The sequence below is a fragment of the Amborella trichopoda genome, chromosome 10 (assembly GCF_054954075.1).
Source record: "Amborella trichopoda isolate Santa Cruz 75 chromosome 10, AtrichopodaSantaCruz75HAP2 v2.0, whole genome shotgun sequence".
Taxonomy (NCBI): Eukaryota; Viridiplantae; Streptophyta; class Magnoliopsida; order Amborellales; family Amborellaceae; genus Amborella; species Amborella trichopoda.
Window position 1 is genome coordinate 26,577,443 of NC_142345.1, and position 23,574 is coordinate 26,601,016.

A 23,574-nucleotide genomic window follows, 5' to 3' on the forward strand; every position below is an offset into this window, starting at 1 on the left:
GGCCACCCACCAATCTAAGACGTCCATTGGAAGGTCTCCCAACTCTAAGCCTTGGGGGTTTGGCCTGAAGTAGTACACGTGTGAGTCGTCCATTGGTTGTTACACGCGTCCTAGTGGTAGAAGCGCTGCTCATTTGGAACAAAGTGGACGCCCGTTGCGTTTTGGGGAGAAAAGAAAAGAGAAGAAAGAGATGACACAGAGACACAATCGAGTCTAGAGAGAGAGAGAGGGGTCTCGAAATTCACCAATCGAGCTAACAGAGAGAGAGAGAGAGAAGAGAGATCTTGAAGACATAACGGAGAGAGAAAGGTAATGGCGTTGGGGTTCTTTACGGTGCTAGTACTACTCTTAGCTTACAGCACAGACGCTCTTTATGGGCCCTCTTCTGATGTCCTGATCCTTAACCCCTCCAATTTCAAGTCCAAGGTCTTACTCGTCTCTCTCTCCCTTATTCTGCATTATCTAGTTTCCTGGAGGGCTTGTTGTCTATGTTTTGGAATTTCTCAGCTCGCCCTCTAATGCTTATTTGGGAAACCCATTTTTGAGAGCTCTTTCTTTTTTTACCTTTTTTTTTTTGAATGTTGTTGTTTTGGAAAATTCATTTGTCGTACACGTTAAATCTTTTAAAATGATACTCTTTTGCTGCTGTTCTCTTATGATTTTGATTTCTTTTTGGGTCACAAGGGTGATCATTGCTGCAAAATCGGGCAAAACACTTTGATCTGCTGACTATGTGAATCTTTAACGGAGGATTCTATGTTTTTATGGATTTTAGTGCAGAAAGAGTGAATATTGTGTATCTTATTGCAAAAATGAATGCATATGAACCTTTACAGGAAATGATTGCGAAGTCTCATCTCTTAACTGTTGTCAATGTTCAACTTCTATGCAGAAGTTTGTGTAGTTTGCTCTCTCTCTCTCTCTCTCTCTCTCTCTCTCGCTCTGTTATCTCTCCCCTCCTCTCTTGATATCACATGGCCTCAAGGTTGTATCTTTCAATTAATAGCCAAGATGTGTTGGGCATGGGCGTTGCAGGTTTTGAATTCCAATGGTGTTGTGTTAGTTGAATTTTTTGCTCCGTGGTGTGGACACTGTCAAGCTTTGACACCTACATGGGAGAAGGTGGCAACAGTGTTAAAGGGTGTAGCCACTGTTGCAGCTCTTGATGCAGATGCTCATAAATCCCTTGCTCAGGTATACTACCTTGTACTTATCATTTGATCTGTGCGTACCTTCTTGGTTGTATTTGTTAAAGCATTAGACATGGTGACTGAATTTATGTTTCTAACTTCTTTTAGTGTACAATGCATGCTTAGTTGGCTATCTTGGGCTTTTGCTGATTAACTTCAAGCGACAACCCAACACTCTCCTTATTGTTATTGCACAAATATCATGCATAACTTTATGGCCATAACCCATGAGCAGATTATATGAGAAAACAAATAGGTTGAAGCTTTGAACTCCCTTAGTTAGTTTTATTCTTGGATTACAAAATGATAAATGCGCATATTAGAAGTGAAGGGACTTACCTGGTGTTGAGATGACTTTATTATCATGGATTTGGCATGTGCTGGGGAAGGCATTTGGAGTGTTTTTGTAGCAACCTATATGACCAAACTCGTAGATTCACTTGTGGTTGATACCCATTAAATGGAATTTTGACCTCAGAGATACGTATTTGGGAAAGTTTGAGGTCAGCCATCTAGCGGACAGCTACAGTAAACACCAAGTTGCCTAAATTGAATTTTGGCCGATCCAATGGTCATGATTGCATTTTTTATTTGAATTTGAATTTTTTACAAATCCAAATTACTTGAAATTTGGATAATTTATTTTTAATAAATACGTGAATCTAATAAAAATATAAAAAAATAATTCACAAATTTAAGGGTATTTAGTCAATTTAGTTTTGTGAATTATTTTTTTAAATATTTTTGTTATGCGTCTTGATGAGAAGAGTGGATACCTCAAATTTCATATTAATTGGATTTGTATAAAAAATGATTGAAATTCATTTATGAAATACAGTCATAATTGGGCCATCGGCCTAGATTCAATTGGGTCATTGGGTTTATACTATTTCATCAACCCATGGGCTGACAAGATCTTTCCCTCTACACACACACACCCTCTACACACACACACACACACACACACACACACACACACACTACTGCTTGAGAAGTTTAAGGCGAAGGGAAAAGACCTCCACATGGTCTTTATTGATCTAGATAAAACTTATGATATAGTACCTCGATATTTGATTTGACGGGTGTTGGAATAGAAATGCGTCTCTAGACACTATATTGACTTGGTGAAATATATGTACGCTGGAGTGCGAACTAGTGTACGAACAAATAGTGGAGAGACGAGTGAGTTTTCAATGATAATAGGTCTATATTAAGGGTCAACATTGAGCCTGTACCTCTTTGTCTTAGTTATGGACGGCTTAACTAGGCACCTACAGGATGAGGTACTATGGTGCATGTTTTTCGTGGATGACATAGTTTTGATGGATAAGATTCGAAAAAGCGTTAACACAAACTTAGAACTTTGGAGGGATGCTATATAATCCAAAGGTTTTCAAATTAGTCAAACAAAACAGATTATATGGAGTACAAGTTTAGTAATAATAGGAGTAGAGACGAGGAAGCAGTTAAGATTGATGGTCAGGAAGTACAAAAAAGATGGCACTCTTGATATCTTGGGTCAATAATCTAAAAAAATGGAAAGGAAGATTTCACGCACAGAATTAGAGTTGGGTGGGTTAAGTGGAGATGTGCAACTGGAATTTTATATGATCGCCTCATACCAATGAGGCTGAAGGGCAAGTTTATAGGACAACGGTGAGATCATCTTTGTTCTATGGGGCGGAATGTTGGGTGGACAAAAAATAATATACCCATAAAATGAGTATAGTGGAGATGAGGATGTTGAGATGGATGAGTGGCAAGACAAGAAGGGATAAAATTCGAAATGAATCTATTCGAGGGAATTTAAGCGTGGAACCAATAGGCGATAAAATGAGAGAGAGTAGACTTAGGTGGGCTGGTCATGTGTGGCACCGACCAAGTACAACACTTGTTAGGAGGTTTGAGTTAGTTCAAGTGGAAGGACTGACAAGGGTAAGGGGTAGGCTCAAAAAGACGTGGTTGGAAGTATTTTGAAAAGATATAGGGATTTATGGCCTTTCATAAAGCATAATGGAGAATTAAGATTCATGTAGTTGACCCCAATTAATTGGGAAAAAAGGTAAAATGATGATGATGATACACACACACACACACAAGGTTGCATCCTTAAACAATCAAAGCAAGGCGTACCCCCAAATTTTATCATAAGATGTAATTTTGTTTGTAAAAAATTCTTAAGAGAGCCTGAGAATCTATTTTCATCTCTAATTATAAAATTTTAAACTCCAAAAATGGTTTAAATTATGGAGATCTATAATCATATGAAAACCTTGAAAATGGATGGTATAGACAATGTGTTGTAAGATGCATTATGTTTAGGACTCTATATATATATATATATATATATATCTATTATTGCCATCTCGGTGTTGATATGATCAATTGCGGGGTTTGCCAACATCAAAACAGCTATTTCTGATGGATTTTTAAGGTGCACCTTTGCTCTACAGTTTTAAGGTTACAAGCTCCTACATATATATATATGCTCACATTGGTAGATTCCCTATGACATCAGTTCCTCACCATCTTAACCTTATTAGCTGCTAGAGCGTGTCACTTTTTTGTGTTTACGTCCTTTTAATGCTATATAAATTTAGGAGTGGATTGTTTACCCATTCACTTTATATGTATGCATGGCTTGTTGCATTTCTGCTGAACTTGGTTTTTATACATATTTTTGATAGTTATTTGTGTTACTTATTTCTTTGAAGCTGTTTGATGAAGATCTGCTCCACTTGCCTGGTTGTTCTTGTAATAAGTTCTACCTCAACTATACCCTACTAAATCCCAAGTGGCCCTCTCTAACGAACAAGTGGTGTGCTTCTCGCTAATTTGAAAGCCCTCCTTATCCTCATGCCCACTTACAGATCGACAATTATGCCACCTACCAGGCATTAAATTTTGTCCACGAATTACCACTTCAAATGAGTTTTGTCCCAAGAAGAAAAAACAAATGGGTCCTAGTTTTTATAATAATTCTGATGGCCTTGATTGGTTTTGTGTTTCTTCTTGATCCAGTTCTTTAGAAAATTGATATCCAGTAGAACTAGGAAATTATTTTGCTATCAGGCAATGTTTTAAGACCTCTTATTTGTCTTGCCGTGCTTTGTTCATGTTAATGTTATTGAAATCATCTTCTTCGGAGCTACCATTTCTCCATCCCCTCCATTTTCACTAGTAGCAGTCTTGTATTACCTTAACTTCCTCATCGTCTAGGAAATTCTATTTCAATTCTCTTGTTTATCATCCACCTGAATAGTCTTACTTGTCTCCCTTTCCTAGTCTAAAATACTATCAAACAGCCCCCTTGTTAGTTCCTCTAGACTGATAACTTCGTTTGTCACTACTTATGTCCTTCCTTTTTCACTACTTATGTCCTTTGTTATGCATTTTAACCACCTTAAACACTTGGAACCATAGTTATCGTGATCACCTACTTTGGTAGGCGATCCCTTCTAGGATCTCAATCTTGTCACTCCCAGAACGGATCTCTTAGGGATCTCGATTTTTGAATTTTGTGATCTTGATTCCTGCTGTTAGGGATCTCAATCCCAACTCTAAAGACCAAGACAACAACCAAACTGACAATTTTTTTTGTTTATAGCCAGCTAGTGGCACAACTATACTTTTAATATAGTTGGATAACTTGTTTGTTATAAATAATGAGATACCTACTTTAAAGAGCATACATAATCTTAGATTATCATGCACTTTAAGGTTGGTAGCAAGATCCCCAAAAAGTTGGGATCAAGATCCCAAAAGGTTGAGATCAAGATCCCCAAAAGGTTGGAATCTCGATCCTTAACATTTGGGCATCTCGATCCCTAACATGTGCATTGTATGGACAAAGCTCCTAACTAAAGAAATCTTTTAGCATTTCACCATTCCCCGGTCCCGATCCCGGTCCCGGTCCCAGATCCCGATCTTGATCCCCGTAACCATTCTTGCTCCTGATCCCAACAACTATGCCTTTAACCATAGCTGCTCGGATCTCCCAACCTAGGTGGTGACCCTTTCTTAAATCTTGCTCTGACCCTCCAAGAAAGGAATCTTCTAGGGATTTTTTAATATTGTGATCGTGATCCCCGTTGTTAGGGATTTTGATCCATACTGTTAAGGATCTAACCCCCAACTTAAAGACCAAGATAATGACCAAACTGATAATTTTATTCATTTATAGCCAGCTAGCAATGTAACTATACTTTTAATATAATTGCATTGCTTGTTGGCTATAAATAAAGAAATCCTTACTTTAAAGATTATGTAAGTCCTAGATTATATATGCACTTTAATGTTGGGAAAAAAATTACCCAAAAGGTTGGGATCAAGATCCCAAAAAATTGAGATCGAGATCGAGATCCCCAAAAGGTTGGGATCTTGCTCCCTAACATTTGGGGTTCTCTGTCTCTAATATAACTTTTCTATTGTTGATGTTTCTAACCACAGGGATCTTCTAGCCTTTCTTGATCTCTGGCTCTCGATCCTACTCTTGTTCCCAACAACTATGACTTCAAAGTTCAATGAAATTAGGTCCATACATGCTCGTTTCCTCAAGGTGTCCCCTAGGGAATCCTAGTTTCTGTCCCCTTAGCTAGCATCCATTGTTTTGATCACTGCTATTTGAGTTCTTTGCGACCCTATGTCCAATATGTGCCTCTTTTTGCCTTTCTTTAGTGACATGAGACAAATCCAAAGTCCCTGCCAAGGATTTTAAATCACCACTTCATAACAATGAGGATAGCCCTTGTAGGCCCAATCATGCTAGCAAAATCACCAAACCTGGGATGACAACGAAGAAACTTTAAGCTTCAGGCACTTATGTTGAAACCATCGCAGCAATTGCTTGTTTCAACAAGAAACAAGCAGACAACAGTCTTTGACCACAAAAGCATAACATTTTCATTGAGAAAATAATAAGCAGAAAAAATAGTCTCACATGTAAAGACGATTGATTGCTTGATGCACGGAGATTCTGCATAGAGGAAACTTTGAGGATTTTGCTCTGGAATGTATGAAAAGAGAGAGTTTGGCTTCTGGCTGCTGTACCCTTCTGAAATCTAAATCGTGAATCCTAGTAGTGCTTCTGATTACTGTGATGGTTTAAGTGGTTTATCTATAGAAAACTCCACCCTAGGACTCATTTTGTTATGACTGTGACCAGTATTCTTGAATTTTTCTACAGAGGAAAGTCATTTTCAAATATTTGGTTTTCTAGACCAATAACGATGTATTTGAACCCTTATTGCTGGAACTTATTTGGCTAAATAGCTCGACCTTCCCAAGGGCGGTTTCCCTTTCGACAGACAAACTTTGCCCGCTTAGAATGGTGGTGAATCACGAGTTCTGATCTGTGGCCTTGACTCTAGAAAGGTCAAAATGTCAGCTTATGCACCTCCTTAATTTTTCTTGCTGATAGGTGACATATCAAAGTATCAATCTTGTCGCATTAAAAGCCTCTATCCCTAATTACTATTATGTTCCATGTTTCAGTGGTCAATCAGTGGAGAAAGGGTGTTCGTGTTTGTTGGACTAGTGGATGAATATTTCACTTTAGAAAAATTGATTTCAGACTGAGACTTTGTACACCTAGGGGCTGTTGGTTACCAGGTGATCTATCTTAAAGTAGAATGGCATTTCAAGTGAAGTTTTGACTTTCTACATCTCTAAACCTTGATTGTCTAAACATCAGGGCTTCACTGTCAATGCTAACAGTAGTTACTTCATGCACAGGATAATATTTTTTATTGATTCAGTGATATGTAGGGCTTTTAATTTTAGTTATCACTTTTTATAGCTTAATCTGCATGTGATGTTTCAAATGTGATTTAGGATGTTATGGGAATTGTTTCACAAAGATTTAATTGTGCTGATTACAATAATGTGCTTTTCATATTTTTTATTGTTTTTAATAGGTAGTGTGGTCACTCTCTGGATATGGTTTGCTTGACATCATTTGAGCTACCTTTTTGTTGAATCCATTTGACATAGCTCAGAACCATTCCATATTGCAAGAACAAATATTTAGCCAATGCCTATTATGTTGACGTCCTACATTGTAACTTATGTAGGAGTATGGGATCAGAGGTTTTCCAACTATAAAGGTGTTTTCTCCTGGTAAGTCTCCTGCAGACTATCAGGGAGCAAGAGAAGTCAAACCAATTGCAGAGTATGCTGTTCAGCAGGTATGATTTGTGAAATATGTGGAATGACATTTCCATTGCAAAAAAACATTATTGGTATGTGAAACTTTGAGTCTAAGAAATTATGCATTAAACATGAGATGTAAATTTGCTCTATTTTCAGTTGCCTTTCACCTTTTATTATTTCTTTTTAATTTCAACTAAGCAGGTTGTAATGGATGCCAATTGTGATTTACTGCAGTTCTATTTGACGTTGTCTGGATACCTTGTTTTACATTTCGTTCAATGTGCCTTTGTAAAAATGTTGGTTTTTTATTATATTGGTTGTACCCTCAAACTTACAAATGGTGGTAGAATGAATTACCAGTGATGATGTGACACCTATAATTTGTTGATGCTTCTCTTCTCATTGAAGGCATAAATAGCTCTAAAGAGAGGCAATTTTTGTTTGGCCAGTATCTGGTTGAACATAATCGTTAGTTACATTATTCAAAATTTTGAATTCCCTTTGTTCCTCATGTTGCTTATTATGTATGGAAGACAAGAAAACTTTTATGTTTATGTGAAACATTGAGCAAACACGTTGGCTCTCAAATAGCTTGGAGTGGAATGCATGGTGGCATGCGGACTTCTTTAAAATTAGACTCATCTAAAATTATCATGTTTGTTGTTTGTTTTGACTATAATTCAAATTATCACTTTGTTGTTTGCTTCAACTATAATTCCTTATTTCTTTGTTGAGTCTGAGAATTGAGATGTTTATTTTGTCTACTATTAAAATATCATAAGATTTTAGAGTTTGGACTTGTAGAGAACTATAACTAAGCAGCTATAAAAATGGGATGAGAGAGGAATAAGGGTGCAAGAAGGCTTTGTTTGCCAGGCCAAGGTCAAACCCAGGCCCAAACGATGAACCAAAAGTGAACCAAAGACCTGAACTAGGTCTATTATGGGCCCAGGAGAACCCATATCTAGGTAGCTCAAACCCTGCCCAGCTCATTCAACAAATGTATGAAATGAGGGCGCCCAAAGCGAGTGTCAGTTGTGCAGCTTGCACATTTTAGTCTTACGTCACCTTACTCGAGTTTAATTCTTATGGTGCTCATCTAGCTTTTTGCCAACTGTTTTCCACTCATCATCAAAAAACTTAATTAGCTGTGAGCTATAATGTAATAAAACATGATTCAAAACATGGTTGGATTAATTAACTAAAGTTGAGCTATGTTGATTCTGCCACCCAAAACATGGGTGGATTAATTAACTAAAATTGAGCTATGTTGATTCTGCCACCCAAAACATGGGAGGATTATGAAAAGTTTAATTTGCTGTATTCATCATCATCATCGTTCGAACCTTATCCCAACAATTTGGGGTATGTTATGTGAATTTTGCTCCACTATTCTGTGCTGTCAAGGGCCATAATCTTTGTCAGACAGTAACTCATCATTTCTCTTATCACTGCTTCCATCGATGTCCTTTTAGGCCTTTCTCTTACTCGTTTAGAGCCTTCCACTTGAAGCAAATCACCTCTCTTAACCGGTGTTGTTCTAGGCCGCTGCTACACATGGCCAAACCACCTAAGTCTACTTTCCTTGATATTATTACTTATTGAAGCTAACCATAAGTTTCCTTGGATGTATTCATTCCGAATTTTATCATTTCTTGACTTGCCACTCATCCATCTCAACATCTTCATCTTAGCTATAATATTCTATTAGTGTGTTGTTTTTTGACCGCTCAACATTCCGTCCCATAAAGTATGGCTGGTCTTACAGTCGTCTTATAGAACTTTCCCTTTAGTTTTATTAGTATGTGACGTTCATATAAGACTCCAGACGCACATCTCCAATTCTATGCACAACATCTTCCTCAATCCCTCCATCTCATGGATTATGGACCCTAGATATAAAAAATAATCTATTTTGGCTATTTATTGGTCCATCAATTTTAACTAATTCCTGGTTTTTACTTTTATTATTGCTAAACTTGCGTTCCATATATTCTTATTCGGGCTTATTTTAAAAGCTTTAGATTCTAGAGCAACCGTCCAAAGTTTTTATTTTTTGTTGGCACCATCTCTAATCTCATCAATCAAAAGCCATGTCATTTGCAAATAACATACACTACGGTACCTCATCCTGTAGATGCCTAGTTAACTCATACATAATCAAAGCAAAGAGATATGAGCTCAGTGTTGACCCTTGATGATGGCCTACTGTTATCGAAAATCACTTGTTACTTCACTAGTTGTCCTCACACCAGTCAAAATTCCCTCGTACATATCCCTCATCATATTAATATATCCTCTAACGGCTCATTTCTTTTCCAACATCCACTAAATTAACTCTCTATGTACCCTATCGCATACTTTTTTTAAATCAATAAAAACCATGTAGAGGTCTTTTCTCTTCTCCCTAAGCTTCTCAAACAATTGCCTAAGTAGGAAAATATCCTAAATAGTTGACCTCCCCGACATTAAATTGGACTGATTTTGCTCAATCACTCTGTCCTACAACTTCATAGTGTTATAAGTTTGATCCATTTGATAATACAACTATGCATGTACAACTTAATTTGCTGAATTGATGTATATCAAATAAACCACCTACTGTTATTTGGTTCGTCACTCAAAATTGAGGTGGATCATAGTTCTTGGAAACACTTGAAATTCCAATTATTTTAGGAATCAAAATCACAGTTGGCTAGAAGAATCTTTTTTTTTGAATTGACGTACGTATGGGAAAATTGCGGGAAACGAGATTCCTACTTTACAGGAATCAAGATTTGACCCAAATGGAATCAGGATCTCTGCATATGTGGATTCGAGGTTCTGACTTCTTTGGAATCAAGTTTCTAATCTATTTGTAATTGACCCATATGGAATCGAGATTCCTTCATATATGAAATTGAGATTCCGATAGTTTTGGCATTGAGTTTCTAATGTATTTAGAATCGAGATTCATACTAGTTTGGAATTGGTTTTCGACCTACTGGCAATCAAGAATTATAGCTCTATGGGGGCGAGTTTCAACCCCCTTAAAATCAAGATTCCTACATCAACGACATCTTGTGCCTTAAAAGCAATTGAGATTAGAGGTCTGTAAGACTCTGAAGAAAGGTTCCTTAGATTGAAATAGATGTATTGACTATTGAGCCTTAAAGACAATATTAGAAAGTAGGGTCACTTAGGGAATTTGTCTACAAAAAATGCATGTATAATCTCACGTATTTTTAAAATGTGAGGTTGTGATTTTGATTTCATTATTATAGTTTAAAATGGGATTTTGTCTGTGCCATGGTGTTGTTTGTATTGTAGTAGGTCCTTTGATAATGAGAGTGAAGACGTGGAGTATTCAATTTTCAACGTTGCAATGCCCAAGCTCTCTTAATTCTAATGCTCTAGCGCCCAAGTTATACTTGTCTTCTTTTACTTGTAAAAGAAGTTATACTTGCCTTTGTTACTTGCAAAAGACATTAGAATGATACTTGTTAAGAACCAAACTCTAGACATTTACATTTGAAAGTTGATGTATGGAATCAATACTTAGACAATGCATTCATCGGATTATTATTCGGAGCACATATGAACTGTGGGAGAATTATCTTCAGACTGATTCCAAATATCTCAAATCAAAACACGTAAATAGTTGAACCAACCCATGAGTCACATATTTGTGCACCTGGAACATAAGTATTTGATTTTGGGGTACTGCGATTCCAAAAAAGTTAGATCGAGATTCTATGAGGGTGGAAGCAAGATTTGATGTTATTTATTTTATGGTTTCTTGCATCTACGAATTGCGGTACTTGATGTTCAGAATTTGAATTTGAAAACAATCAAATCGAGTATCATTATATGTGGAATCCAGATTCAACAAATGTAAAATTGAGATTCAAGAATTAAGGAATCGTGAATCAATAAATATTAGAAACGAAACTCTATAAGTAAAATAGATCAGCTTCTGAAAGAGAATTTTCTTCACCTCTTTTGACATGGAATATTGAGTTTTGACCATTACAAGGAACAATCTGTTGATACCACATATGTCCTAAGTGCCACTGCGCTGGGATTCCTAGTTTAATAATGAGCACCAATTGTTTTGGACCTCAACATTTCAGTCCATGATTTCATGCAATTTCCATTGTTGAACACTCAACGAATGGTTGTCAGTATCAAGACACTATTTTCCAACTGTATTTGCCTGGAAACCCTCTCTTAGGGAGGGTTAGAAGCTGCCACTAGGTGTTTACTGGTGGAAGGCTCTTTTCCTGCCTTTCTTGTTACTGGCACTCACTCAGCTTTCTATCTCTTCCTCTCTCTCCCCTGTTGGAAATCCTGTTCTGCTGGCGAATTGGCATAGATCAAATGTGGCATAATGTGCATGAGTGTTGCTACTGTTTTGATGGGTTAAACGTTGAGATAAGGGTTTATGGAACTGAGCATGAGTCTGATTCAGAGTTACAGGAATTGCCCAACCCAGGTTTTGATTCCACTCTAAGAGCTCTCGCTCCAGCGCTCCACAAGAGGGATATTCAAGAGATATTTATTCTTAAATTTTGTATCTCGATCGCTCCTGTTGGAATCGATATCCCAAAAGGCTGGGAGCAATCCCAACCTTTTGAAGACTGCACTGTCTACTTTTACAGAAAATAAACATTGTGGTCTTAGAATAGTTCTTTTTTCTTAAAAGCACACTGCCTATTTCTGGTTCACAGTGGAAATTATAAAATTTAACAGTGGTCTTAATTTCTTGCACAATGCCAAAAGATTCGGAGCGAGATCGCCAATGGTTGGGATTAAGATCGCCAAAAGGACACATCAAGATCTCTAGAATACACATTATGCGGATGACGTTCCCTACTATAGGGGTCTTCTTGCCCTTTGGGATCCCCGCTTTTGATCTCTTAATCGCATCTGATCCTGCTCCTGACTCCAACAATTATGGTCTTTTTTTCATTATGAATCACTAAACCTCATGCACGTGATGTTCTAAAGATTTGGTTGTTAGTGTTCCTTTACCTGTTTTTTTTGTATTGCATACTTCAATGTTTTAGTTTTTATCTGCACACATGCAGAATAACTCTTTTAGTTTTGAACAGATTAAGGCACTCTTAAGGGATCGTTTGAATGGGAAGGCAGCTGGAGGGTCAAATACGAAGAGTGAAACAAGCGCGTCAGTGGAACTAAATTCTCGTAACTTTGATGAAATGGTCCTTAAAAGTAAAGACCTCTGGATTGTTGAGTTTTATGCTCCCTGGTGAGTTGGTTTAATTAATTAATGGTTTCATAGGCCTGGTGGTCAATGTGCTTATCTGAGACTCATCATCATCATCATCATTTTAGCCTTTTTCCCAATTAATTGGGGTTGACTACATGAACCCAATATGCTTATCTGTGACTTACCTTCCTAAAACCAGTAAGAAGCTGAAACCATAATTCGAGTTTTTCTATTTTGATCGACTGTGATCTGATTTGAGTAATATTAAACATCAGTCTGCATGGAGCTACGTAACATATGCTTTTCCTTTTCCCTTAAAATGGATATGTCTATCATTTTCTTTGGAAAAAAAGCAAAAATCTCTCATCCAATTCTGTACAACCTTATAAGCAAAGCATGTGCTAATTGAAAAGAGCACTTTCAACTCAACTGTCTTCGTCTTTCACTTCTAGGAAAAGATGCTGGAGAATTTTTGTTGAAACAAGTTCCACAAATCATAACTGGGTTGGATGGAAATCATGTCATGGTGTGGAAATTATCATGGATGATTAATGACTGCTCTTTTAGAGTTCCATTCTTGTACTATCTTTTTATATTCTTATGTCAAGCATGCTCTTTGAGGCATCTTTTGGACTCTCATAAGTCAGTGACAGTATGATCTTGTAGTTGATGTTTTCATCTTGAGTTTACCTGGAACGGTGCAGCATGTGATAAGATGAGATTTGCAGCCTCTCAACTAATACTAACTTAAAGTCATAGAATATAAATGAAGTACAATTGCCATTTACAGCCTATGCTTCCGGATATTGTACTTCTAATTTTGGAAATCATGTGTTCTAACCTGTGAAGAACAGTATACCTCGATAACTGTTTATTGAAAGTTCTGGTGGGAAATGAATCATGAGAAGGCAGTCTTTGGGTTTCTTAAGATATTTATGGGCATGTTAGGTTTAACAACTGCAACAAATCAATTTGGACGTAATTATCATGGTTCGATCACCGTGCTTTTTTATGTTCTTGGAGTGTTTGGGGGTGTTTTGTGACAAATTCAAACAAACTGGGAAATGACTACATAGTCCTTGACAAAGAAACCATGCCATTAAAATGGCCAATAATGCTGTATATGAAGAATCAGCTGATTTGAATGGAAGAAGAGGGCTTTTGGTAGCTGCAAGGTGAATAGTGTTCAGTGGCAGACTTGACAAATTGGGCCAATGGATTCCTAATGATTCAAAATTTTTAAGGAGGGATCTAAAGTGACAAAATGAGATGGTTTTTCCCCATGACTCATATAATTTGGAGAGGTGCACAAGTTTTGAAGTCAAGTTCATCGCGAAGCTAGACTACTATTGAGCTTCCTTGGGCTATAAGGAATTCATTCAAACCAAATCCTGTGTTGATCTTATCACATGAAGCTGAAATTAAGGGGTTATAGAGGATTGTTTGAAGAGCATAGGGGTGAAATATTGTTCAATTTGGAAATTGACAGAGGTATTGTTGCAGGTTGCTGCAAACTCGTGAAATGGTGTTTCACTCTGGTTTTGAAGTGGTTACCTTAATGGTCTCCAATCCAAACCAAATTTTTTCTGTGAATACAAGAATGTATTGGCATCTTATGTATAAATTTTACGGAATTTTGATGACATTAAAGGGGGCTAAATAAATCCAGTACAAGGAGTTTCTCAGTTGTTGCAATTTGCGGCAGGCTATTGTTGTCTTGCGGAGCTTCAGTGAAAATTTCATGAATTTTGGACATGTGTAGGGCATCCAAATAAATGGAGATTAGAAAGAATATCAATTTGCAGAATGCAGTCTGTGTAGATCAAGTTCATATTTGACTGTGATTTTGATGTCCAAAAACGTTATTATTTTCTATAAAGGTGCGGAAATGTATTGGGAGGTTTATGTAGTAAAAATTTCATGAATTTCGGAGTTGTTAAAAAAGAATCCCATTCTTAATAGTGACTGTTGTTTGTGGCAGACTCTGTTTAAACTGTAGGCTCTGCAGCAGACTTAGTTGACCATGCTAGAGGTCACCAATGGAGGTGAAATTTTTTGCGAATATAGATCAAGGTATTATGAGATTACAGTAAAATCCAGTGATTTTTGGAGACCTCAAGATGGGTCAATCGAATTTTTCTTCCTTCTTGACCAGTTTTATGCTGTAGAAAACTGCCTGGAAAATTGGTTCTGCCCTGGGAATTATTTAGGGAATCAAATGATCTTATGTTGAGGTGAAATTTTGTAGGAAAGTGTGGGATTGTATTGAGGATCTCTGGTTAAAATTTCATAATTTTTTGGACACTAGGAATGTGGTCATTCAAATTAATCATCACATGCTGCCAGGCTGTAAAGTGGATTCTAAGCATGATATGGGCATACAATCCTGAAATTAGGATTGCAAAACTTAAAAAGTTTATATTTATGGTACTTGATTTGAGTTTTCTTTCAAAATGTAGGAGTAATTTGAATTGATTTGGTGCTAGACATCATGGGGATAATACCATTAAGTGAGCCCTTGATTTTTTTTTTTTTTAAAATTATGGTAAAAGAAATCAACGATTAGATAAAAATGAGCAGCTTTCCTAAAACTTGATTACTTCTGGGGAAGCAACTTGATGTTCAAATATCTCGAGATTTATAGCTTTGGGTGCAACCAGTGTTTAAAAAATCGGTGACGCAATCCAGAATAGGGCAATCTGGATCGGGAATCGCCCAGCCCATTCCCGGTTCTTGCTAAAAAGGGGGATCCGGCCTGATCCACCTTTTTATATGATTTTCCCATTAAAAAGTTAACACGTGTTGGGCCAATCTCGCACCATGACATCATCTCTATTGAGCCTTCCATCTCTACCACGTGGCTTTGCAGCTTGCAACCTGGCGTCATCTTTCTTTGGACCATGCATCACAATTGATGCCCTGCGTCTCAACACGTCATATCTATTAAAGTACCTTCAACTATTTTATAGGCTGATTTCCTCCCACATCTCTTTGATGTGGGACAAACTTCACATTGTCTTACCCGAAGATTTCATAGCATTATTAACTCATGGGATTGTACTTGCCCAAAAAACAAGCTCATGGGATTTTACTTACCCAGAAAAAAGCTCATGGATATATGAGTAATATTAGGCTATTAGATGTTAGCTAATTGGGTCTAAAAACAATATATATATTACTAACTCATAAGATCATAAAAAGGCAAAAAAAACACTAATACTAGTTTATTGACCATTAGAAGACTAGTTTATGGGATATTTTAAGAAAAAATTAAAACTAGCTCATACCACTTTAGAATTCATTTTCAAGTTGCTTTATCAATTATCCCACATTGCAAGTATGAATTTATTTATTTATTTTTCTAATTTTATTAAAATATGTTTGCAAATTTATGTTTTTAAACTACATATTTTAATCCACATTAATTATTACACTGTCGATTTACTTATTTTGAGGGTCATACCCTTGTTTTTTGAATCACATTTATTAGAATTTATAATTAATAATTATATTAATTACATCGATAATCAAATCTTTATAGTTTATGTATTAATTTATTTACATTATAAGGTATATAAGGTACTATTTTTTGTTATAATTGTAAATTAGATTTTTAAATTAGATGATCATATAAGACGAATTTCAAAATTTGTGCTTATTTGTATAGTAAAATGATTATAAAATATAAACTAATAATTCCAATTTCAATGTATAATATTATAGTTAGTTAATGATTATAAAATATAAACTAATAATTCCAATTTCAATATATAATATTATAGTTAGTTAGGTTATGATAATTTTGGATGAGTAAAGAGAATTAATAATGTTTGTTGTGATACTAATTTCACTTTATATGGGAAATTATTATTTTTAATCTATATGGAAGTGTTTTCTAATATTTTTAAAATATTTTGATGCAATATTATAATATTATATTATAATTAACAATTATACAGATATCCAGACATGAAAACATCTCAGTATTCACCTATTTTTACAAAGTAATGAAAGTACATCATGCACCACTCCTAATTTCTTTTAGAAACTAAAAGAACACTATTGTTAGAGATTTATAGTGATTTTTTGAAAAAGTTTTGGGACAAAAATTGCCGATTCGGCCAATTCTATGAATGGATCCACTGATTCACTGATTCGACATGGGTATGGGTGACACCAGTGATTTAAAAATTGTCGAGTCAGCACGGACTCGGGTGTATCGACACGAGACTCAGTCACCCCGTGTCGATTCCAATAAAATTCACAGTATCGCCTGGCTCGAGAGAAAAACCGGTGAGTCTGCTCAAGTCTCTACACTAAATAGCCCGTTTCTACTGGAAAACAGGCGAGTCCGCCCAAGTCTTAAATAGTAAACAGCCAGAGTCTCTACAGTGGACCGCCCGAGGGTAATTGGGATATTTTTTTTTAAAATGGGGTTTATTCTATTATTACGAGTCACCACGACCATCAAGAGGCCCCATGCCCCATGCATTTGTTATTGATATGAGCGTCCTCAGGTCTTTTATACCCGTTAATGGTCCTTGAATTTTTTGATGTGGGACAATTCCCACTGTAACAGTTTGAAAAGGTAATATATACTTTTATTATGAAAGTTAACATGTTACGTGGCATTGTGGCATAGTGGTTGTCATGTCCTTCTTTGATGGTAGAGGTCTTTCGGAATCTCTTGGGCAACATTCTTTTTTTAAAGAAAAAAAATTAAAACGTACCATCTTCTTACTGTTCTTGTCAAAAACAAATGTTTTTTATCAAAAAATAAAATAAAATAAAAGTACCATCTTCTTATTTTTCTTGTAAAAAAGAAATTCTTGTTTTCAAAAAATAAAATAAATTCTTGTAAAAAACAATTCTTTTTGTCAAACAAATAAAAATAAAAGGTACTTGGGCAACACCATATTCTTATTTTTCTTGTAAAAAAAAAAAAAAAGGTAATGCAACAAGTATTTCTTGTCAAAAATAAATAAAAGTTAATACAACAGGTGTCATGTTTTTCAAACACTCATTTGAGCTGCGATTATCGTAAGCTTAAATTAGATATATAAAGGTAATACAATATAGACTTGAAGCATGTTAGCTTAGCTCTTTTTTTCTCTCTCATATATGAATGCCTATTGTTAGATTTTTTTTTTACTTAGGAATAAATGATCTAATTATATATTTTTTTTATAACATGGTGGTCTTTAACATAAATTTAGGAATATTAATTTAAAGATAGGGTTCATACATTGAGGCTATTTGAAATATCTCTCTCTCTCTCTCTCTCTACTAACAATCTCGTCCACTAAATTTATTCTAGAAACTTAAAAAACTAGATTTTTGGAAAAAAATTCATTATAATTTATGCAATGTACTATTTTTTCTTATAGTTGTCAATAATATATTTTAAATTAGATATATTGTAAGATATTTTGGATTTGTTATTATTTGTATAGTAAAATAATTATAAAATGTAAACCAACAATTTCAATTTAAGTATATAATATTATAATTAGTTCGGTTGTAATAATTTTGGATTATAGTTAGTTAGGTTGTAATAATTTGGGTTTTTTTAGTGGATTAGGGTTTTCTGCCGATTTGAGATTTTGGTGGCTATTTCTTCATCGATTTAATCCATTCTTTATTGTAGTCCATGTATGATGATATACTCCATCAATGATAATTCTATGCTTATCCTTTTGTGTGATGTAAATTTAATGGTTAGCAGTAGTTCATGCTGGGAAAAAACATCTCAATATTCGCATATTGATGCAAAAAAATGAAAGTTCTTAATGGAGTACCCCCATTTTTTATTGGATTCCTAAAAACTAACATTTATAATGAATTTTAATAATTTGTTCGGATTTTTTTAAGACTAAATCCGACTGATTCGGCCGATTCCTGATCCGAATCGCCAATTCACCGATCCGGATGGGTTTTTGGGGTACTCGATCTAGGGCACCAATCCGTTTTTTAAACCACTGGGTGACACTAATTCGGGTCACCGATCCGTTTTTTTAAACACTGGGTGCAACTATAGTTAGCTCTTATAAAAAAAAAAAAAACACTGGGTGCAACTATGGCCATTAGAAAGATCTTTTGATGGGTAATCAAGTTTGGTCCATGATAGAGGCAAGAACTTGCCAAAATTGATCGATTTGATGGATTTCAGTAGATGTTTTTGAGTTCATCCGCCTTTGTGCCAGAATTTCTAAAATCAGATTTTCCCTCCCTGACTCATGGGAAAGCTTTAATGAGCAGGTCATTTTCGTGGAATAATTCTTGGATATTTTTAGATTGGAAAATGCTCTAGAAACATTGAATGAGGAGATTTATACTTGCCAAAGGTTGAAAGTTTTACTTGGATATCAAGTTTCTCCCATTATATAAGGGTAAGGGTGTGATTCAATATGCAAAATTTGGACCATTCAAAATAGAGTTCCAGCACAAACTTGGGATAATAACTCAGAGGATAACTGCTGCAACTCACATAAAAAGCTTCAGATACAAGAGATCGTGATATTTGTTTGAGATAAAAGAGAGCAAAATCAGAAAATTCTAGAACAAAGATAAAAGAGTACTAGAGAGAGTCGTAATTTTGATCCCCTCATGTTGACAGGCAAGGTACATGGGATTCATATTAGTCCTAGGATCATCATAACTGGAATTTTTCTTCTTTCTGGAGTTCTTTAATCTCTTTGTAATCACGGATCAAAGGTGTTCTGTTCTTCTTATGAAAGTCGGACGCAAATGAAATGAGCACTTGGAACTCTTCCCGAACCAATGTGTTAATGAAAAGCTCTTGATTATTATGTGATCTTGAGTGAATTTGTTTGCTGATTTGTTTGCGTTCTCTGGTCTATGTGTTTGGAGTCGTGTCTCTCTTCAAAATTTCCTTGGTAGACAATTTAGCAAAACATGGAGCAATAAGAGCTGCTGGGACTGAAATATATTTTTTCTCTTCTTCCTCCATATCTAGAACTCTTAGTTGTCAGTACATTGTAATAGAGGGGCAAGTGAAGCACAAATTTGCTATTTTTGGAGCAAAGAATTTGAAGTACCAGTGGTCTACATCTGTATAAACTGAAAAATTTAGTGGCAAGGGCCAATGTGTTGGTGTATTAATCAATTCTGGGTAACAAGCCTCAACAGTAGTTACTCCATGCATAACTGGGCTTCTTTTAGATGTTTTCATTTCATGGCATAATTATGTTACAATTTTTTGTTATGTTCATATTTGTAACACGCATTCTGTTTTTACAGGTGTGGGCACTGTAAGAAGCTTGCACCTGAATGGAAAAAAGCTGCAAATAACTTGAAAGGAAAGTTGAAGTTGGGCCATGTTGACTGTGATACTGAAAAGGTATATCTTTCCTAGACATTCACAATAAATGGTGTTGATGACTTGGGATAGCCCCATATGTTGGTGTAGTGTACATATGACGTATCCATGACTTACTGATTTTCGGAATGCTCATAGATTCGTAATTCTTGAAACAGTCATAATTTCTTGAAGGTTCACATTGTTGCTGCTATGATTATTATTTTTGTTGGTTTCTCTTTCTTATGGAGTCACCTATTAGTCAACACTGGGTTATTGTGGTCGGTTTGACCTGGTTTAGGTTGAAGATGCCATTGGCTGGTATATATAAAACCTATATGGTATAAATGGGGTTCACAACTTTTTGAGTCGATGTCCCATCTGGCTTGTGTGTATGATCTCTGTTTAGGGTAGGCTTTCTTTTAGTTATAACCTTTTCAAGTTAATCTTATGCTTTGAAAAAGGCATGGTAGAATTGGCTCAACTCATTAGAGTTTTATAAGGGGCCCATTAATACCATATCCATTAGCCGTTGAGAAGTTTTAAATCCACTAAAAAGGTATATTTCATTACTTATTGATTATGGTTATCAATACCATCCCTAGTATCTCTACCATCCCTATTATCTCAAATGACAAATGCCAATGCATTCTCATGCAGCAAAGAGCCAAAATACTCCTTGTGGAATGGTATACATATTAGATATAAATATGCATATTTCAACTCTTCCATCCAGAACCTTGCACAATGAAAAAGATATAACGTAGCCATTTGTTATACGAATGGAATTCTTCTAAACTAAATTGAAGTAAATTAATACTTTCAATCTAAGGGACTGCTTCTTAAGCTTCTGTTCCCCGCATTCAAATCTACTCTGGTGGAACTTTATTCCTGCTGTCATATTTATCTGCAATGTTGCATTAAATTGTAAAAGCTTTGGTATTCTTGTTTGTAACATGAGGTTTTCTCAGTCTCTCATGAGTAGGTTCAATGTGCAAGGGTTCCCCACAATCTTGGTGTTTGGTGTTGACAAGGACAGCCCATATCCCTATGAGGGTGCAAGAGCTGCTTCTGCAATTGAGTCATTTGCCCTTGAGCAGCTTGAGACAAATGTTCCTCCACCTGAAGTGACCGAGCTTACTGGTCCGGTGAGTTAATGCATCTATCACTCTTCTCAGATTGTTATTGGTTTTTGTGCAAAGAACTACTTTTTTTCTTGAGAGGGGGGTGGGGTATGGTTGGGTAAGTTACCAGGTTTGCCCAAATTGTGTATTTGATAGTAAAGTAAGCATTGCTATAGAGAAGTCAAATAACTGCATCTCTGTAAGAGTTTTGAATTGTTCATTTGTTTCTTTCTAGGAAGTGATGGATGAGAAGTGTGCTTCTGCGGCTATCTGTTTTGTATCCTTCCTCCCAGACATTCTTGATTCAAAGGCAGATGGGAGGAACAAGCATCTTGAACTCGTCTTATCTGTGGCTGAGAGATTCAAAAGAAATGCATACAGGCAAGTTCTCAACAGACTGGTAATCATCCATAAACATAGCAAGGGTTTTAGTTAATTGGCAGTTGATTTCAAGCCAAAGTTCTACTGAATAATGAATAATGGGGTGTTTTCTATCTTTAGTACTTTGAGCAATGAGTTTTGACATTGAAGATGATTATTGTAATTGCCTGATTTGATGGGATGAACTGTTTAGTATATCATCTTCTACTGGGTTTTGATGCCCTGGTAAGGCATGCGGTTTGTGCAAGGGACATCAGATTTATTCAAAGATCCAAGCCACACTCATCAACCCTGTTCAATTTACCAAAGTTGTAGTTTCATACGAAAATTTTTGTGAACTCTTATTCTTCTTATATTCGTTGAATCTGAATTGAGGTGTTTCTCTTGCAGCTATGTTTGGGCAGCTGCAGGAAAGCAGGCTGAACTTGAGAAGACAGTTGGTGTTGGTGGATATGGGTACCCTGCGTTGGTTGCCCTCAATGTTAAGAAGGGTGTCTATGCTCCCCTTCGCAGTGCCTTTGAGCATGACCAAATTGTGTAAGGATTTCTTTGTATTTAATCATTTATTTTTTGGTTCCTTTCATTTCTATTGACTAGCAATTCAATGGCTTTGAACGGGAGTTCACTCCTGTGCTTTCCAATGGAGTACTGTTTAATTGGTAGAGAAATTCAATTTGATTTACAGAGAGTTCATCAAAGAAGCTGGACGTGGGGGTAAAGGCAATTTGCCGCTCGAGAGTGTACCAATTGTCACGAAAACAGAGCCATGGGATGGTAAAGATGGAGAGATCCTTGAAGAGGATGAATTCTCTCTTGAAGAGCTTATGGGGGAGGATGCTACACCTAAGGATGAATTGTAGTGTTCATTATAGAAATCCCAAGAGAATAATTTTTGATGAGCCTAGTGAATTTGGTTTCTCTTATAGTTGGGAGGTGGAAAAATCTTTCTGCTTGCATGGCACCTCCTTTTCTATAAAGGACATGGTTTCTATGAGTCCGTGTAGAAATGAGTCACCTCTTAAAACTCTAAAACTCTATTTGAGATGGAATTTTGGACTCAATTTTTTAGGACATATAATCTCTACCATGGAGAATATGAATGTGAACAAATAAATAAATTTTAAAATTGGATGCTTTATACCTTAGGACCGTATATTGTAGAGGTCCAGCCTGCATAAAACAATTTTCCTTCCATGGCCTTATTTTGATGAAGGTTAGGTCCGTAGTCAACAAATGTCGTTAGAGAATTACGCTAATAATTTTGGTTTAATGAAGTCCCATTGGGAAAAGCCTTTGATGGTCTTCATTTATCTTGATACGTCTTGTTTAATTCGTGCAGGTCTCTCGATTGAACATCAATAAGAGTTGTTTCTCTACGAAGGCCCCCAGATGCCTAAGTTTAGAGGGACAGCTCCGTGCTTAAATTTTCAAGGGTTTGGAGAACTTTGCCTTTATTTCCTAGTTCCATTGCCATTTGGCCTTGAATATCTTCAGAGATAATTTTCAGTTTTAGGGTCTTCCCTGAACTCAGAGAGTCTGAGGTTGATGGACATGTTGAAAAAATTAAAGAGGACTCTATTCCTAGAGATAATGTAGGTCAACTAATTTTTATAGGAGTTGAGGGTGGGCTCCATGTGAGAAAATTGAGATAAGTAATTATTAAAAAATCGAGGTAACTACTAGGGTGAATATTTTTATAGATATATAGAAATAAATATTAATTAATAATAAAATTGTAGAGCAGGTTTAGAGGCAACACCATTTTTATAAGTGTAGGGCCCATCTCCTTAGCTGTTTTAAAGGTACGCACAGTTTTAATAGATGGGAAATTAATAGATATAGAGGAATAAAGATTACCATTTTAATAGATATAGAAGAATAAATCTTACGTAACACCAAAATCCTAGAGCTACGGTAATAAATATTAAAAAACAGTAAAATCCTAGTGTTACAGCAGATTCATGGAAATAAAGGTTATTTAATAGCAAAATCCGAGTATCACATCCTTTCTTCCAAGGGTTACATCTCCTTGCCAGGAAAAGTATTTGGTGAGATAGCCAACTCGTCAATTTATACTTAAACATGGATTTTACATTTAAAATTTTAGAATTTGTTATTTTAAGACTATAATAATTGGTCATAAGGTTGATTAAGTAAAACATGAATCAACTAAACTAACTTTTATCCCGTCCAAATCAT

General features: G+C 35.9%; 1 protein-coding gene across 1 annotated transcript; it reads left to right on the forward strand.

The window, feature by feature from the left end:
* The first annotated feature begins 161 nt into the window (after nucleotides 1–161).
* Nucleotides 162–22,513, forward strand: LOC18424869 (protein disulfide isomerase-like 2-3). The gene is made up of 9 exons (XM_006829442.4): nucleotides 162–426; nucleotides 1,036–1,194; nucleotides 7,262–7,375; nucleotides 12,434–12,591; nucleotides 19,813–19,912; nucleotides 20,842–21,018; nucleotides 21,230–21,375; nucleotides 21,766–21,912; nucleotides 22,061–22,513. The coding sequence occupies exons 1-9, from the start codon at nucleotides 313–315 to the stop codon at nucleotides 22,233–22,235; spliced, it is 1,290 nt and encodes a 429-aa protein (XP_006829505.1). The 5' UTR covers nucleotides 162–312; the 3' UTR covers nucleotides 22,236–22,513.
* The last annotated feature ends 1,061 nt before the right edge of the window (nucleotides 22,514–23,574 follow it).